This window comes from Tamandua tetradactyla, chromosome 20, assembly GCF_023851605.1.
Source record: "Tamandua tetradactyla isolate mTamTet1 chromosome 20, mTamTet1.pri, whole genome shotgun sequence".
Classification (NCBI taxonomy): domain Eukaryota; kingdom Metazoa; phylum Chordata; class Mammalia; order Pilosa; family Myrmecophagidae; genus Tamandua; species Tamandua tetradactyla.
In genome coordinates, this window is record NC_135346.1 from 50,825,543 (window position 1) to 50,844,735 (window position 19,193).

The window sequence follows — 19,193 nt, forward strand, 5'->3', positions numbered from 1 at the left end:
GACCTGCATCTGGAACAGTGAATTGGAGCTAGTAATCCTAAGCAGCAGGGACCATCTAGATAGAATTTATTTCACCTGCGACATCTAGTGTCCAGTTGTGGTAGCAGCGGTCTATGCAGACAGCTAAATAATGAATTTAACTGTGATAGGTGCAGTTTCCCTGTTTTACTAATGCAGCCCCTTCCCCTTAAATGCACTGCTCCTTCGTTTCTGCACCATCCTTCAAGGCCATGCTCAAGTTCCAGCAGCACTATGAAACTTTAAAAGAATAACCAAACAAAACAGCCTTGTCCCTTCACACTCCTTTAATGTAGTGTATACTACTCACATGGCATTTATGCATAATCCTGTAGTTATTTATTGGTATACAGTTCATGTATATTACTTATATAATACATATTTAAGCATATATATATGTTTAAATCCTACTATATTGTCAGCTTCTTCCAGACCAGTGTTGATTTATTGCATCTCTGAACCCCTTCCACTATGCCTAGTACATTGTATCACTTAGTTAATAATTCAAAATATAAAAAATTCGAATTGGGAGAAATATTAGGTCTATTTTCTCAAGTAACAAAGGAGAAAAATGAAGTTCTGATCAATTGCAGATAAGCTAGTATCAGCCAGTCATGACTGTTTTAGTCTAGAACAGTCTTCCTACCTCTTGAGTTGAGGGATCTTTTTTAAATGATAGGGAAAATGGGATATGTTTCATTTATCTGGAACACGGGAATGATTATGAAGAATAGCATCGGGCTCATTCAGGCCCAAATACATCTGCTACAATATATTGTGATCAACGTATGTTGAATGTATCATCACTACCAGTTTTAAAACCCAGGTCAACTGGCTGAGCTCAGTCAGAAATAGAAGCCTGTGAAGGAAATTAAGAAGAGAAGGGCAAGGAGAGTGCGGTATAAGAGTCAAATGAAGACTCAATGAATGTAATCAACTCTGAAAAATCTCTAGAATCAACTACTGGATTCTGCAAGATGGAACTCTCTGGTGACCCTGATAAGAGCCACTTCACTGGACTGGAAGGGACCAAAACCTGGTTGAATTGGGAAAAAGAGTTAGAATAAAAGATAAGAAAATGGAAAGAGTGAGTTTAAACCCCCCCTTTTTTTTCCAGGATTTTTTTTTTTTTTTTTACAAAAGGGAGCAAATAAATGGGGTGGCAGATCATTGGCGTTATGGGAAGTTTTCATTATTTTTTGAGCTGGAAGCCATTATAGCACGTTTATTTGCTGATAGGAAAATTCTAATAGAGATGATGAAAAAGAGAGGAGCTACAGCCAAGTTCCCAAGTAGGCAAGACAGGACTGGTTTGAGGGTGCTCACTAAATGTTGGCTAATATTTCTGATTGCTTAAATTTTTTGAATAACTAATAGGTATCAGTTTTACAAAAACATAACCTGATTATTGTTTAAACACACACACTCAAGGAGAAACACACAAGAGCCTGGATTCTAGAAACAGACTGCATTAGTTTAAATTTCAACTCTACCACTACAAAAGAAACTTTTTTCCTCTGAGCTTTGTTATCTTCTGTAGAAAAAAAAGTAATAATAATAATGATATCTATGTCACAAAGCCATTTGCAGCTTAAATGAACCGATTCATGTAATAGTTAACACTTGGCAAGTCCACGGTGAGGACACTAATATCAATGTCACTATAATGATAATTAAGTGCATCCTATCATATGAGGCTTTTAGGCACTGTCAAGCATATTCAGATCTCTGGAACCATAGGATAGATACCAGATGGAAGGATTGGAGACTGGTCAGTCGGCCAGCACAATGGGAAGAGACGATGGCAATTCTCCACAACCAAACTTTGGCTGAGCACCTTATGACCCAGCAATTCTACTTCTTGGTATATACCCCAAAGAATTGAAAACAGGAACATAAATATTGGTACACCAATGCTCATAGCAGCATTATTAACAATAGCCCAAAGGTGGAAGTAAACCAAGTGTCCTATCAACCCATGAATGGATAAACAAAATGGAACATATACACGTTTTAGTTTCCAATTGCTATGACAAATACCATATAATGGGGTGGCTTAAACAAGAAGCATGTAGTGGCTTACAATTTGAGAGGCTAGATGGTATGCCTTCTCCCAGAGTCAGTAATGTTTCAACTGGCTGGGAGACTGTTCTAGTTTGCTAGCTGCCGGAATGCAACACACCAGAGACGGATTGGCTTTTAATAAAAGGGGATTTATTTTGTTGGTTCTTCAGAGGAAAGGCAGCTAACTTTCCACTGAGGTTCTTTCTTACGTGGAAGGCACAGGATGGTCTCTGCTGGTCTTCTCTCCAGGCCCCTGGGTTCCAACAACTTTCCCCGGGGTGATTTCTTTCTCCATCTCCAAGGGCCCGGGCTGAGCTGCAAGTGCTGAGATGAGGAATGCCAAGCTGCTAGACTGTGCTACATTGCGTTCTCTCATTTAAGCACCAGCCAATTAAGTTAAACGTCACTCATTGCAGCAGACACGCCTCCTAGCCGACTGCGGATGTAATTAGCAACAGATGAGATTCACCTACCATTGGCTCATGTCCACAGCAACAGAACTAGGTGCTTTCACCTGGCCAAGTTGACAACTGAATCTAACTACCACAGAGACAATCCTTGAGGTTCTTGGTTTTTCTGACTTCTGACTTCGACTGTTACCTCCAGCTTTACATCCTTCATCTGAATTTCTTCTTCTTATAAAGGACTCCAGTAATCCTGATTAAGACTCGACCTCATTCACTTGGGCCTCACCTTATTTTAAAATAACATTCTCAAGGGATCTTATTTATAGTGGGTTCACACTCACAGGAATGTGGGTGAAGATTAAGAACACCTTTTTTTTTGGGGGGGGGGCGCTACAAAATTCAATCTGTCACAACATAGAATGGAATGTTATTCAGCCGTAAAAAGAATGAAGTTCTTCTGCATGCTACAAAATGGATCAACCTTGAAAACATGTTGACTGAAATAAGCCAGACACAAAATGATAAATATGTGCTTTCCTGCATATGAAATACCTAAAGTAAGCAAATTCACATATAAAGTAGAGGTTACCAGGCAAGGGAAATAGACGGGGGATGAGGTGGGTGGTGGGTGGGGTGGGATGGGGTGAGGGCGAGGGGATAAATAGTTACTGTTTAACACAGAGTTTCTGATGGGGCCACGAAGTTTGGGTAATGGAAACTGGTAATAATAGCACAATACTGTGAAGGTAATTAAGGCCACTGAATAGTACACCTGAAAATAGCTATAATGGGAACTTCTGTGTCACCACAATAAAACTTTAAAGTAATTTTTAAAACAAAATACAAAAATATTGTATTTGGGGGGCTTACATGTCACTTGTTCCCCAACACTTTCGTTCCTTCAAAATAAAATTAATTTGGAGCTAGTACAAAAAAAAATCTTGGCCGACTACTCTAGCCTTCTAGAGACGGGTCCCTCTAGAAAGCACTGTCATAACAAATACACAACAACTTAAACTGGGCAAGAGCATTACACGCCACAAACCTACCCCGGAAAAACTACCAGACGTTGAGCTAAGTCTGCGCCTGCGCCAAGTCCACGGCTGGCCACTTGCACCTGCGCAGTTGCCACAAGGTTTTTCCGCCAGGCGCTACTTGGGCGGAACTTCTCGTGAGAAACGCGAGCTATCGCGAGATCTGTATTCAAAAAGACCTGGCGCTCTCGGTGAGTGAATGGACTTGGGTGTATGCGGTAAAGTGGAGCAACCGGTCGCAAAGCTGAGCGCTTTGGGCTCTCACCGGCTGCAACTGCGGGGAGGAGGTGTGAGAAGAGAGGTAGGGGTTGTGGGCTCGTGGGAGGCCGGAGTGGAGAGGAGTGGTGAGGAGCGGCTGAAGGAGAGCTTCTGGGGCGGAGGGAGCGGGGCGTAAGGAAATGTGGAGTTTGGGCAGCTTCTTCAGCGGAGCCCTGCATTCTTTAGAAACAACAGCATCAAAGCACAAGTTCCCAGTGGCTCTTAATCTTCCGCTGGCCGCCTCACCGCCCCCCACCCCCGGGGATTTGGGATCTATATGGAAGTCACATCCGCAGTCTGGGCCTCATAATGACAGCCAACGTTAGATCTGCGCTGTTCAGTACATAGTCACTAGCCACATAGGACAGTCTGCTGTGAAAAATGCTGAAAATGTAAAATACGCCCTGGATTTCGAAGACTTAGTACGCAATAAAGTAACATCAATTTTTATAATGATGATATGATGAAATAATATTTTGAGTTTGGGGATAAAATAAATTACTATTAAGTTAATTTCACCTGCGTTTATTTTTTAATATGGATACTAAAAAAATTAAAACCATGTATGTGGCTCGCATTATCTTTCTCTTGGAGAAAGCTGCACCAGGCAGCTGCCCTAGTTGGGTTTTGTCCATTAGCTGATTTAATCCTTTCAGTAACCCTTTTAGGTAGGTGGCAATGTCCTTGTTTTATTGATGAGTAAACAGGACAGTAAGTTGTCCAAATTCATGCAGTCAGTGAGTAGTGTTAGAACTTAAGCATCCTGATTTCAGAGCATTCTCCTAAATGCTTTATACATGATATATTTTTGAGAAGCATTGCAGCATAGTGGTTAGGTGCAGATAGCTTTGGAGCTATATCTGGTTCCCATCCGACTTAGCCATTTACTAACAGGTGACCTTGGCAAGGTGCTTAACTTTTGTGTGATTCAGTTTGCATATGTGTATAATGAGGGAAATACCTTCTACCCCTGGAATTGTTGAGAGGATTAAATAAGATGTATGTAAAACACCAAGTACAGTGCCTGACATATTTTAGCTGGATATTTCTGACTGGGGTGCCTTCAGGGTAGCTTCATTTTTATTTGGTAAATGAAGATGTACAATAGTATCTAACTCAAATGCATCAAGAGATAATGTATTCGAAGCACTCTTTAACAAGTATTTGCTATTAGTAGTGTTGCAACATTTAGCTGGCTGGCCCATCTTGTACAGCTTTGAAAAGGTCTTACATTTTATAGCAGTAACTGCCAGCCGTAGGTAACATAGTAAACCTTTACTTTTCTTCTCACCCAGTGATAAATTGGTCAAAAGGGAAATTACATGGATTCCTGCCACTACATCTACCTTCTTATCAGTGCCTGTATCCATATACTTTTTTTGTGTGTATATATATGTTTTTTTTAATTGAGATATCTTCATGCATCATACAGTCCATCCAAAGTATATAATCAGTGACTCGTGATATCGTCTAGTTGTGTATTCATCATCGTGATCATTTGCATCAATAACCTAATCCATATACTTTTCTGTCCCTTATTTTAGATGAAATGTCCGTGTTCCTTTCTAGAGCCAGTTCTGTACCTCAGACCCATCTCCTTTATTCAAGGACCTCGTTCCAGCAGTTCTCCAGTCTTTTCTATAGCATCAGTTTTTCTTCCCTCCTGCCCTATCCTGTGGCATCCTATCACAAAAATAAATGACACCATTTCTCCAGTTATTGTCCCCATTTATCTGCTTTCCTTTGCAGCAGAACTACATGCTGTCTCCTATTCCTCTCCTAACATTCTCTCTCAGACCTATTAGAATGAGGCTTTGGACCCCACCTCTCCATCGAAACTGTTCCATAAATTCAAATCTAATAGCCAATTTTCACTTCTCACCTTATTTGACTTAGCAGCAGCATTTGGCATGATCGATCACACTCACCTTCTTACTTCATTATTGGTTTCCAGGATAACAAATGCTCTTGATTTTCTTCCTACCTAACTGGTCACTCCTTAGTAAACTTTGCTGTCTTCCCTGCATCTTAACCAGGCTTAACCCTTGATCCTTTTCTCTTGAACTCTGCTCATTCCCGTAATATCAAGTCTCAAGGATTTATGCTAACTCACACACTTATATCTCCAGCCCAGACCTCTCTCATACTCATATATCCAGCTGCTAATTTGACATCTGTCATGCCCCAAACTGAACCGATTTTCCTTCCAAAACATTATTTATTCAGTTTTCCATGCTTCAGCTGTTGGCAACTCCATTCTACTGGTTGCTCAGCCTAAAGCCTTGGAGACATTTTTAACTTATCTCTTTTTCACAGATCCCACATTTAGTTTGTCAGAAAATCATGACTTTACTTTCAGAATACATGCAGAAGCTGGTCGTTTCTCACCACCCTCTTTGCTACTGCTCTGCTCTGAGCCATCATCTTATCTTGTCTCCTGCTTCTGACCTCACTTCTCTCCAAACTATTCACCGCAGTAGCCAAAATGATCCCTTTAAAATGCATAGGTCCTCTACTCCAGATTTTACAGTGACTCCACCTTTCACTGTAGTAGAAGCCAGAGTCCTTAAAATGGCCTGATCTGCCTACTCTCCCCTATCATCTCCTCTGACCTCAATGCCATTTTGTTTACTCCACTGGGCTTCTGTCTTAGGGCTTGCCCTCTGCCTAGAACATCCTTTCCCTAAGTAGCTACATGGTTAAGCTTTGTAAGGCTTTGCTCAAAAGTCACCTGACGGTTCTCCCCTTCCTGTCCTTTATTTAAATTTCATCCTGGTTATCCTATTCCCACCTCTTCTTTTAAGCCCCGTATCCTGTTCTATTTTTTGTCCTGTTTCCACTTTCTAAACTACTTGATGATTATGGTATTTATTGTTTGTCTTCTGTCACTGAAATGTAAGCTCCGTGAAAGAGAGCTGTTTTGTACGTTTTGACCTCTAATGTATCTGATATGCCCAGAATGAAACCTATGACATAAGATATTCAAGGTATTTGTTGATTGAATGACTACATTTCTGGAGACATAGGGGAGTACTGTAATAATGGCTGGCGCTCCTGAAAGGTGAAGCTGAGTTTGAGTCTAGTTTAAGAGGCTAGGACCAAATAGGCAAGGATGACAAAATTGAATTAAAGTGCAGTGTTTCTATATATATAATGTTTAAATCCTGGCTTGAAAATTTGGAATAATATCCTTTTATTACTTTGAACAAAGTTTTTATTTTGTATGCTCTCTTATGAAAGACTGGGAAAATACTAGTGAATCTGTTTTTCAACAAAACAAATGTAATGGAATTTAACACTTAAAAAAATCATGGACATCATAATCCTTGCTTTACCTTATGAACCTTATTCAAAGCTGCCTTTTAATATTTTTAGTAGACATGCTACTATAATGCTTCTTAATGTATTTTCTTTCATTATTTTCTTAACTTTGATTACCTGTAAGTAATATAATTATGAGGGTTACCCTACCTTAGCGTTAAAGGAAGCTTACGATATCCTAGCTGAACAGTTTCCTGATGCTGAATTTCTTAGGAACGAAATTAAATGTATTCGTCTCTTTTACTGTTTGATTTGTTTTTAAATATGGTTACAAAAATGGTCAGACCTTGCTCTGGAACAAGGATGCAAATTTGACCACTTACAACTCAGGAAGAAAATCTTAATATTATGTTTTTATATGCAATAGCATTGAGCATAAGTGTGCGTGTATCTTTTTTTACTGACTTCTAAATACACACATATATAATATATATGAATAGTCCTCTATTTACAAATAGTCCTCTATTTACAGTAAGTTAAAAACAGGAAAAGAACATGGAGGCAGACATAATTGCAGACCTTCGATGCAAGCTCAAAGAGGCTGAAGAAGAGAGACTAAAAGCTGCACAGTATGGTTTACAACTAGTAGAAAGCCAAAGTGAATTGCAGAATCAACTGGATAAATGTCGTAATGAAATTATGACCATGACTGAGGTAAGACTCTGGACTCCTCTGTTTACAAGGGTATGCTTAGCTATTGATTTGTTCTGTCTAGCAATTATTAATATTTTTCTATTCTGTTCTCAAGATTTTAGAACTGGTTCTTTCCCATGCTCCATCTGTAATAAAGGGGAATGAATTAAATGAATTCCTAATATTCTTTCAAACCCACTGTGTTCTGTGTTTAGAAAACTCAGGTTATGATTGCTCTCTTTACCACACATTGGATTTTAGGTTTTGTCTATCTGCACTCTACCTAGGTAACCTTATCTTGTTTCATAGCTTTAAATAGCATCTAAATGTCCCACGACACATCTACACAAAGCCCTTATTTCTCTCCTGTAGTCCAAACTTATATATTCAACTGCTCATTAATAAATGTCTCAAACTTAGCATAGACAGAATACTTGATTCCCTGTGCAACTGACCAAACATCATGGAATTTTCATTAGCTTATTTAGTAATTGTAATAACATTTCTCCAGTTGTTTGAGCCAAAAATCTGGGAGCTTTCCTAGATTTCTTTCTTTTTTTTTTTTCTATTTCTTTATTTTAAGTATTTCTCATATTTAATCTTTCAACAGATGTTCTAAGAACTTGACTTATAAAACATCTATAAATGCTGTTACAACTCTAGTCCAAACCGTTGTCATCTCTGAGAAACTAGTGATTCCAGATTTAATGTATAATTGTTACTTTGAAAGCAGCAAGTGTGTGAAACTAGGAATGAAACAAAGTTAAGAATTTCTTATATCTGATGAATTGAGCTGTTTTCATTTAATTAAATTGTAACTGAATCTGTTTTCAGAATTATGAACAAGAAAAATATACTCTTCAGAGAGAAGTTGAGCTCAAGAGTCGAATGGTAGAAAGTTTGAGCTCTGAATGTGAAGCTATTAAACAACAACAAAAAATGCACCTGGAGAAATTAGAAGAACAGCTAAGCAGAAGCCATGGACAGGAAGTAAATGAATTAAAAAATAAGGTTTGGAATTCTATGTATTTCAGAGCAAAATGTTCCATTTTTCTGCAGCCATCTGCAAACTTTAGGTGGCAAAGGTTTTGTTGAATATCACCTATGCGAAATAGCTAAGATTGAAAGTGTCATTATTTTAATGTTGGGGTGGTGACACAGAGAAACAAGAGATTACCCAAGGGACTTGTATAAATAATATTCATCTAATTAAGAACAATTATTTAATTTTGATACCTGGATATTTATGATGGAATTTTGGTTTCACTGTCATAGGTAGTGACCAGCATGTACTCCTTGTTTATAGTACATGGTATGGCAGTCTTGCAGAAAACACTAGTCTCCTACCCAACTTTTACTGCAGCTAGTCGTATGCTTTGTAATTCCATGAAAGAAAACAATGGTTTTTTAAAATTAATGTACATTAAAATTGATGCTTATTATTTGTTTATTGATGATAAGCAAAGAGGTATGATCCAGTTCTCACAACAACTCTGTTAGGGAGATTCTATTATTATCTCTAGATAATAGATTTGAAAACCAATGTTTAGGCAGATTGAGTAAATTGGCCAAAATTACAAAGCTGGAAATTACCAGTCAAGATTTGAACTGAGGCGGGCTGACTCCAAAGCTTGTGTTACTAAGCCACTGTATTTAATGTGAAGACTCATTATATTGGCTCCATTTCAAGCATAAATACAAAGTAGACAACAGTTGTTCAATTATCCATTCCCTTTTGGAACCCCCAGCTAGCCAGTGCTTTCAGGTTGCTTTTATGGTATCCAGACCTTTTGTTTAGGTTCATCTTTGTACAGAGTCCACTCTGACCTCTCCAGACCCCCTTTTACCAAAACTTGCTACTTGTCTGACTTTTGTCTGGTTTTCTCAGAAGTCTGTTTTCCAATGTTCAGTTTTTGTGTAGCATCTCCTAAGATTTTTCCCACATTAGTGTACCACCTCTACTGTTATTTAATATCTCATTAAATTGAACCTTTTTCTAAATCTTTCATTCTAAATAATGATATCAGTGAAGTTACATATTTGAGCTTGATGTATTTTTCCTACTATACAGTAAAATAAACATAGTTATCAAAATATGCTCTCAAGAAATAATTAGGATTATCTTGCATATCACTCTAGCAGTAGTAGTCCGGCTTTTCTGAAACTGTTCTGAGTTGAGATCTAATAACTGATAATGATGCACTATATTTTTTCCTGAATGGTGTTTTCATTTTTGCAGTAGTTTAAATGACCTAAACTAAAAAAACTAAAGTAGGAAATATTCAGGTATTTTGGCAAGGCCAATTATAGAATTGGCTCTTTTGGAGAAATAACGGTCAGTCAAAAAATATTTTCAATCCTGTTAATGTTCTCAAATCACTTTATGTATTAACTGTTTAGTCTCATTACTTTCATGGATTATCTGTATGTTTTTTGAAATAAAGTATGTCACTGTTAAGATTTCTAGCCTTGGGCAGATAGGAAATCCCAATATAGTCTCATCATGCAATAAATTTAGATTAATCAGTGATGTTTTATCAGAAAGATGGTTGGTTGTGTTTTAACATGGATCAAACAGTTGAAATTTTTATTTCTCATTGTGAAAATGGAAAAGGGAAAAGAAATCAAGCCAAGAGGCATTTATCTTCTAAATAGGAGACAAACACTATTGTGAGACCCTGTTCAATATAGTTCAATGTCAACAATAATAGCGTGCATCAAGAGAAAGTTCTTTTATTGCTAACATATAATTAGTGGATGGTAGGCACTGTGCTGAGTGTTTTATCCCAAATCTCATTTGAGTCTCACAGTAACTCAGTGATAGTAGATATCATCATTTACAAGTTTACAAGATGATACAAGTAGATATCATCATTTACAAGTTTTATATTATGAGAAATGAAATTTACACAGCTTAATAACTTCTGCAAGGAAGAATTCAACTTAGGCCTGATCCTAAAGCTTCGACCCTCTCCTATCCTTTTGCTCCTTTTAAGCTATACATTCTCAGTTTCCTAGGATTTGTCACTAAGAGACATTTAGGAAAGGTGGTAAAATGGGTTTGTTCAGCTAGACTGTTTTCCAAAAAACAGTTAACCTGCAGATACCAGAACAGTTTGTACAACAACTATATATTCTGTTGACTCAGTTACCTTTTGGTAACTCAGTTACCTTTTGGCTCATAAGACTGAATTTTCTTTTGCTTTAGTTAGAAAAATTGAAAGCTGAATTAGATGAAGCTAGACTAAGTGAAAAGCAGCTGAAACACAAAGTAGAGCATCAGAAAGAACTCCTCTCTTGTAAATCAGAGGAAATGCGGATAATGTCTGAACGTGTACATGAAACCATGTCTTCAGAGATGCTGGCTCTTCAAGTTGAGCTGACTGAAATGGAAAGTATGAAGGTAATTTTTCTGGCATGTGTTTTCTTTGTTTCGTTCTTTTTTTTTTTTTTCTCTTTACGTGTTTTTGTAATAACCCATATGAACTAGTTTTAAGGCTGAAATAGTTTTTAGCCCAACGTTGATCTGATTAATTTAGAAATGTTCTACAGAGTTTTCAAATGGATTACTTCATGTATGATATTCTAGTTTGCTAGCTGCCAAATGCAATACACCAGAAATGGAATGGTTTTTTAAAAAGGGTAATTTAATAAATTACAAGTTTACAATTATAAAGCTATAAAAATGTCCCAATTAAAGCAAGTCCTAGAAATGTCCAATCTAAGGCATCCAGGGAAGGATACCTTGATTCAAGAAGGTTGAGAAAGTTCAAGGTTTCTCTGTTAAATAGAAAGGCACATGGCAAACATGGTCAGGGTTTCCTTGTTATCTGGAAAGGCACATGACGAACACGATGTCGTCTGCTAGCTTACTCTCCAGGTCTCTTGCTTCATGAAGTTCCCGCAGGGGCATTCTCCTTTATCTCCAAAGGTCGCTGGCTGGTAGACTCTGATTCTCTTGGCCTTGTACGTCTGCTTGGCTCTGCTCAGCTCTGCTGTGGCTTTCTTGTTGTTCTCTAAAGGCATTCCCTCCAAAAAATGTCTTCTCTTTTATAGGATCCCAGTAAACTAATCAAGACCCACATAGAATGGGTGGAGATATGCCTCCATCTAATCAAACTTAATATACCCACAACTGATTGAGCCACATATCCATGGAGATAACTTAATCAAGTTTCCAATTTATAGTACTGAATAGGTATTAGAAGAAACCGTTGCTCCCACAAGATTGATTAGGATTTGAACATGGCTTTTCTAGGGTACATAAATCCTTTCAAATTGGCATATATGGTATAGCTTTAGATTACATGATTATGTAAAGGCAGACTTTCCTATAGATTATTGAAAAGTTTAGAAGAATTTACAGGCACTAACTCTGATCCTAGTTTGTGTTCATAAAACCCCCCCTACAAAACGTTGGTACAATAGAAGTTGAAATGCATGTGAACATTGTTTTTATCATTACAGGCTAAGTTTAATTAAAGGTTTAAGTTTAAAGGGAACAAAAAAGCAGCCTCCAGAGCCTTGTATTTGGTTCTCTGCTGAAAATTGTAGTAATTTTTATTATCTCATTATTTACCTCGCAATATTGGCTAGAGTTTTAGTTTTGGGTTTGAACCACCACTGCTGGAGAAACTGAGTAACTACTAAATGAAGGATTATTTAAGAGTTTCTTCTTTTTAAATTCCTGTTGAATAGACTGCCCTCAAAGAAGAAGTGAATGAATTACAGTACAGACAGGAGAAACTAGAACTTCTTAGTACCAATTTACTGCGCCAGGTAGACCGACTTAAAGAAGAAAAGGAGGATCGAGAGAAGGAAGCAGTTTCATACTATAACGCCTTGGAGGTATTATGATTACAATGATGTCATCTTTTTCATTTATAATAGATTATTTTCTTATTAATCTAATCTCTCCTACCTAACTGATGTTTTTCTGAATTTAGAAAGCTCGTGTAGCAAATCAAGATCTTCAAGTCCAGTTGGACCAAGCACTCCAGCAAGCCTTGGACCCCAATAGTAAAGGCAACTCTTTGTTTGCAGAGGTATTTACAAAGATTCTTAGGAATAAATCAGTATTTCACTTACTTCAAGAACAATTAAACCTGTTAATGTTTTCTAGGTGGAAGACCGAAGGGCTGCAATGGAACGTCAGCTTATCAGTATGAAAGTCAAATATCAGTCATTAAAGAAGCAAAATGCATTTAATAGAGAACAGATGCAAAGAATGAAGGTATAGGATTATTACCATCAAAGGTTATTGGTGTAAATGTTCTGAAATTATTAGACTAGAAAAGGCTAGTTTAGTGTCCTGGACTACAAAGTAATATAATAAAAAATATGAATTATACCAAGTATATGGTTATCAAAATTATCCTCTTACCAACTGAATTTTATTTTGGATGGGGGGATTTTTTTTTTTTTTCTAGTTACAAATTGCCACGTTGCTACAGATGAAAGGGTCTCAGTCTGAATTTGAGCAGCAGGAACGGTTGCTTGCCATGTTGGAGCAGAAAAATGGTGAAATAAAACATCTTTTAGGTGAAATTAGAAGTCTGGAGAAATTTAAGGTATGTGTAATACACCGTTAAAAAATAAAGTCTAAGTTCAATTTGAGTATCCTAATAGTTTTAATTTTAATAGATTCCATTATTATATGATTAACTATCCATTTCAGTTGAGATTGACCCAATATTTAAATTACTTTTTTCCTCTGGTCTCCTTTTGCTTTTCAGTGGTTTGAGCTGTTGCTTCTAGTAGAGCCAAACTAACCTACAACATTTTTTGTGGTTATTGTCTAGTTATTCTATATAAGTATACCTCAAAATGCCCAGATCTCAGGGTACTACTCAATGAGGTTTTTTTAAAATTATCATAAGTTTGTTTTTTTGATTAAAAATAAGAAGAACAAAGCACAGGTTATACATGGGGTGCTAGCCACTCTGATATACACATTCAGGAGGATCTTTCTCCCTCTTCCTCTTATCAATCTCTGTTTCCTGCTTTTATGCACACAGCCACTAGATGATGTACCCTTCTAGCCTGAAAAATGTTCTTACTGGGCTTTACTACCAGTTTCAACACAAAATGAAGAAAAAAGCCTAGGAAATCAAAACTAATTTAATTTGGTACTTGGTATTGGCTAAAAGAAACTCCAAATTTATCGCCCCACCCTGCCTCCATGCCCACTCTCAAGGTAGAGCATAATGCTATGGAGTATAATTGATCTGAACTAGGACAATTATCTAGGACATGTTTCCAGTATGGAAACTTCATTGTACTGAGCAAAAGGGTCAAAGGATTAAAAAGACTGACTGCTTCTTCACTAGCCACTATATTCTTTGAACATGCATTTCTCTTGGGGACTTTGAAACTCAGTGAGTTTTAACATATGTATACACCCAAGTAATTGCTCCCTAGATCATGATATAGATTATATCTAGCACTCCAGAAGGCTCTGTCATGTCCCCCATTGAGTATCCTCCTTCTAACATTGTAACAGCATTACATGTACAAATGCTCTTGAGCTTCATATAAATGGAATCATTTAGTATATAATCTTTTGTGTCTGTCATCTACTCAACATTATATCAATGAGATTTATTCGTATTATTTTGTGTTAACAGTAATTGATTATTTTTCAGTGCGCTCCACCTCCTGTTTTTTAATGAGTGCACAGTAGGAGCTTTGTCACATTGTCAAACATTGTGTGACAACTGTAATTCAAAGTAGAAATAGGCATTTAAAGAATTTTTTTAAGTTGTGAAATAAATGTACACATCTAGAAAAGCTGTGAAAGAATTCTTTTTATACTCTTCATCCAGATTCTCCAATTGTCAGTTTTACTACATTTGCTTTATGTTCTGTATCTTTCTCTCTCTCTGTGTATGTGTATTTTTTTTCCTTTGGAACATTTGAGAGTAAGTTGCAAATCAGATATCCCTTTACCCCTAGTTCTTCAGTAAGTATTGAAATCCATTCTCTCATATATCCCTACTATCAAAATCAGGAAATTAACACTAATACATATTATTAGGCAGTCTACAGACATTTTACATTTTGTCAGTTGTCCCACTAATGTCCTTTATAACAAACAGAAACAGTAATTTTCCATTTCAAGATCCAGTCCAGGATCATATGTTATGTTTAGTTGTCAGATCTCTTTCATCTCCCTCAATCTGGAATAGTTCCTCAGTTTTTCTTTATCTTTGATGATCTAAATTTTTTTTTTTTTTTTTTTTTTTTTGGTGCATGGTCTGGGAATCAAACCCAGGTCACCTGCATGATATTTTTAATAGTACAGCCAATTACTTTGTAGATTGCCCCTCAATTTCTGTTTGCTTGATGTCTCCTCGTGATTAGATTTAGCCTATATATATATTTTTTTCTTTATTAGGGAAATTGTAGATTTACAGAAAAATCATGCAGAAAATACAGAGAGCTCATATGCTGTACCCTATTATGAATACCTTACATTAGTGTGATACATTTGTTATAAGTGATGAGAGAATATTTTTATAATTATACTATTAACTATAATCAGTGGTTTACATTAGTCTGGTTGTACAGTCTTATGTTGGTTTTATTGTTTTTATTCTAGTAATACATATACAAACCTAAAATTTCCTGTTTTTGCCACATTCTAATATATAATTCAGTGCTGTTAACCTTCATGATGTTGTGCTACCTTTATCACCATCCATAGCAAAGCTTTCTATCAGGAAATATAGCCCATGTATTTTTTTTTTGAGGGGGGCAGGCGTGCATGGTCCAGGAATTGAACCTGGGTCTTCTGCATGGAAGGCGAACATACTACCCCTGAACCACCCATGCACCCTAGGCCATGTAGGTTTTTTTTTTTTTTTTGGGGGGGGGGGTGGGGGTGTGTGTGCATGGTCCAAGAATCGAACCCAGGTCTCTGGCATGGCAAGCAAGGATTCTGTCACCGAGCTACCGTTGCACCACTCCAGGCCATGTATTTTTGACAGGAATATTATGCCCTTTTCATTGCATCACTCAGGATGCATGTGATAGCTATTTGTGCAATTACTGGTCATCTTAACCTTGATGGCTTGTCTCAGTTTACATTTGCCAGGTTTCTCCACTGTAAAGTTAAAGCTTTGCCTTTTGCAATTAATGAATATCTTTTGGGAAGATACTTAGAGATTAAGTAAATGCCTGTTTTTCCTTATGTTTGGACATCAATTGATAATTCTTGGCTGAAACAGATATTACTGTGCTCATTGCCAAATGGTAATTCCATCATTCATTATACGTTTATTAGTTGGAATTCTAATAAAGTGAAGAGAGAGAACTTTTTTCCTCATTGCGATATAGCCTCATTGATTCTTGTTTTTTCTTATGGGTAATAAATAATCTATTATTTTCCTTAATTGCTCTTGTACTCAAATTGTCCCATATTTGGTGAGTAGGAGCCCCTCTTTTTTGGGTGAGTCATTCCTCATTCTTAGCACATGATTCTTTGGCACAATGAGATTTTCCTGGCTCACCTGCTCAGCTCTAGAATCAGCATTTCTCCGAGGAGCACTGGCTCCTTATACTAGAGAATTGTATTTAGGCACTAGGTGTGCTTATTGCTACAGGAATGTCATTCCATCTAGATCCTCTCAGCAGATAAGAGCTAGGAGTATATGTGTGTACATTTATATATGTGTGTGTATATTTATGTACGTATTTATACACTGTTCACCCCAACTTAAATCTAATATCACAGGGTTCATTGCCTAACTCCTTTCCATCAGTAAGAAATACGGCTTTTATTAATCTTAATATATTTGCTTATTTGCTAAATCCTAGAATGCACATTGTTTTGCAATTACTAGCCTGTTAAGTAGAGTTCAGGATGTGTTTGCAGTTATTTTTTTTTTAGCCTGAGCATAGATAGTCAAGATACTGTATTCAGAAGTTACCTGGGGAGACTTCTGGGGAAGATGGTAGAGTAGAGAGCTCCAGGATTCAGTCCTTCCACCAAAACAATTATTAAACAGACCATAACTGTCTGAAACAATTATTTTGAAACTCTAGAAGCCAGAAGAATATTGTACGGCATTGAGGGAAGAGTGGGAGGAAGAGGCTGGTAAATTATGGTAAAGAACTTTAATTTAAAATAAAATGTACAGTGTGCAGCCAAAGAGTGCATGACAAACAAAGAAATAGGAAATGATGGCCCATCCAAAGGAAGAGAATAAAAATATATACCAAACAAACACTTTAAAAAATGGTCTTTAAAGTGCTTACAGGAATGAAGGAGGATACAGAGAAAGAACAATGAATGAACAACATGAGAATCTAAGTAAAGAGAAACTTTTTAAAAGAAATTAAACAGAGCTACTGGAGTTTAAATGATGAAAATGGGGACATTACTACTGACCCCACTGAAATAAAAGGATTATGCATGAATCCTATCAACAACTGTATGCTAGTAAGTTAGATAATCTAGATGAAATAGACTAATTCTTAGAAACACACAAACTACTTATATTGACTCGAGAAGAAATAGAAGATGTCAACAAACTAATTGCTAGTAAAGAGATTGAATCAGTAATCAAAAACTTCCCGACAAAGAAGAGCCAAGAACCAGATGGCTTCACGGGGATTCTAGCAAACATTCCAAGAACAATTAACTCTAATTCTGCACAAAGTCTTCCAAAAAATTGAAGAGGAAGGAACACTCCTCTTCCTCTAGTGTTACAGAACTAATTCTGTAAGTCTATATCACTCTCATAGCAAAGCCAGATAAAGATAGCTCAAGAAAAGAAAACTACAAAGCAATTTCTCATATAATATAGATGTAAAATCCTCAACAAAATACTGGGAAATCAAATCCAACAGTGTGAAAAAAATTTTATACCTTAATCAAGTGGGTTTTATACTGTATGCAGCGTTAGTTAAACATAAGAAAATCAATTAATGTATATGTCACCACATTAAACAGGATGAACAGAAAAAGACAACATCATCTCAACTGAGGCATAACAGGCATTTGACAAAACCCAGCACCCCTTTATGATAAAAACGCTTAGACCACTAGAAATAGAAAGAAACTTCCTCAACATAATATGAAAAGCCCAGAGCTAGTATCCTACTGAATAGAGAAAGTGAAAGCCTTCCTTCTAAGATCAGGAACAAGACAAAGATGCCTGTATTCATAACTGTTATTCAGCATTGTATTGGAAGTTCTTGCCAGAGAAATTAGGGAAGAAAAAGAAATAAAACACATCCAAATTGGGAAGGAATAAGTAAAACTTTCCCTATTTTCAGATGCTGTGATCCTATACACTGAAAATTCTGAACAATCTACAACAAAGGAGAACTAATAAATGAATTTTATTAAGTGGTGGGGTACAAGATCAGCTCCCCAAAATCAGTATTGTTTCTATACAAAAGCAGTGAACAACCGGAAGAAGAAATTAAGAAAAAAATTCCATTCATAATAGCAAGTAAAAGAATCGACTATCTAGGAATAAGTCTAACCAAAGATTTAGAGGACTTTTATACAGGAAACTGCAAAACATTGCTAAAATCAAAGAAGATTTAAATAAGTGGAAAGATATTCCCTGTTTATGGTTTGGAAAACTAAATATCATTAAGATGACAATACTACTCAGCATTTTATAGATTAAATGCAATCCTAATAAAAATTCCAACAACTTTGCAGAAATGGAAAAACCAATCATCAAATTTATATTGATGGGTAAAGAGCCCTGAATGGCTAAATTCATCTTAAAAAAGAAGAATGAAATTGAAAGACTCAAGTTTCCTGATCTTAAAACTTATTACAAAGCCAGAGAAATCAAAACAACATGGTATTGGCACAAGGGCAAATGTACTATCCAATGGAATAGAATTCAGAGTTCAGAAATCAACTCTCACATTTATGGCCAGCTGATTTTTATGTTTGTTTTTTTATTGATATATATTCGTATTTCATATATTCATCTAAAATGTACAATCAGTGGTTCACAATATCATATAGCTGTGCATTATCATCACAATTGACTTTTATTTTTCTTTTTCGTGAGAGATAACATATATACAAAACAATAAATTTCAAAGCACATCACAACAATTAGTTGAACAGATTTCAGAGTTTGATATGGGTTATAATTCCACCATTTTAGGTTTTTACTTCTAGTTGCTCTAAGATACTGCAGACTAAAAGAAATATAAATGTAATGATTCAGCAATCATACTTACTTGTTAAACCCTACCTTCTCTGATTAAGTCCATAATCACCTTTGATCTTTCTCCCACTTCTTAGAGGTATTTGGGCTATGCCCATTCTACCTTTGTCATGTGGAAAGGGGCTGTTGATAATATGGGGCGGGGAATGGAACTAGTTGATGTTCTGGAGAGGATGGCCCCTCAGCATTTGAGGACTTATCTGGCTGAAGGACCCATCTGGAGGTTGTAGGTTTCTGTAAAGTTACCCTAGTGC

General features: G+C 36.5%; 1 protein-coding gene across 3 annotated transcripts in view; it reads left to right on the top strand.

The window, feature by feature from the left end:
• The window catches only part of SPDL1 (spindle apparatus coiled-coil protein 1), a 126,170-nt gene that overhangs the window by 95,742 nt on the left and 11,235 nt on the right, over nt 1-19,193 (top strand). For 2 of the 3 annotated variants that reach the window (XM_077137611.1, XM_077137613.1), the window contains 7 exons: nt 7,575-7,756; nt 8,570-8,746; nt 10,944-11,138; nt 12,434-12,583; nt 12,682-12,780; nt 12,858-12,968; nt 13,165-13,305. In XM_077137611.1, coding sequence (XP_076993726.1) covers nt 7,598-7,756; nt 8,570-8,746; nt 10,944-11,138; nt 12,434-12,583; nt 12,682-12,780; nt 12,858-12,968; nt 13,165-13,305 — 1,032 coding nt within the window. In that variant the 5' untranslated portion in view covers nt 7,575-7,597. Of the gene's footprint in view, nt 1-3,707; nt 3,825-7,574; nt 7,757-8,569; nt 8,747-10,943; nt 11,139-12,433; nt 12,584-12,681; nt 12,781-12,857; nt 12,969-13,164; nt 13,306-19,193 lie in introns of those variants that run through there. The other variant, XM_077137612.1, reaches the window with a different exon arrangement.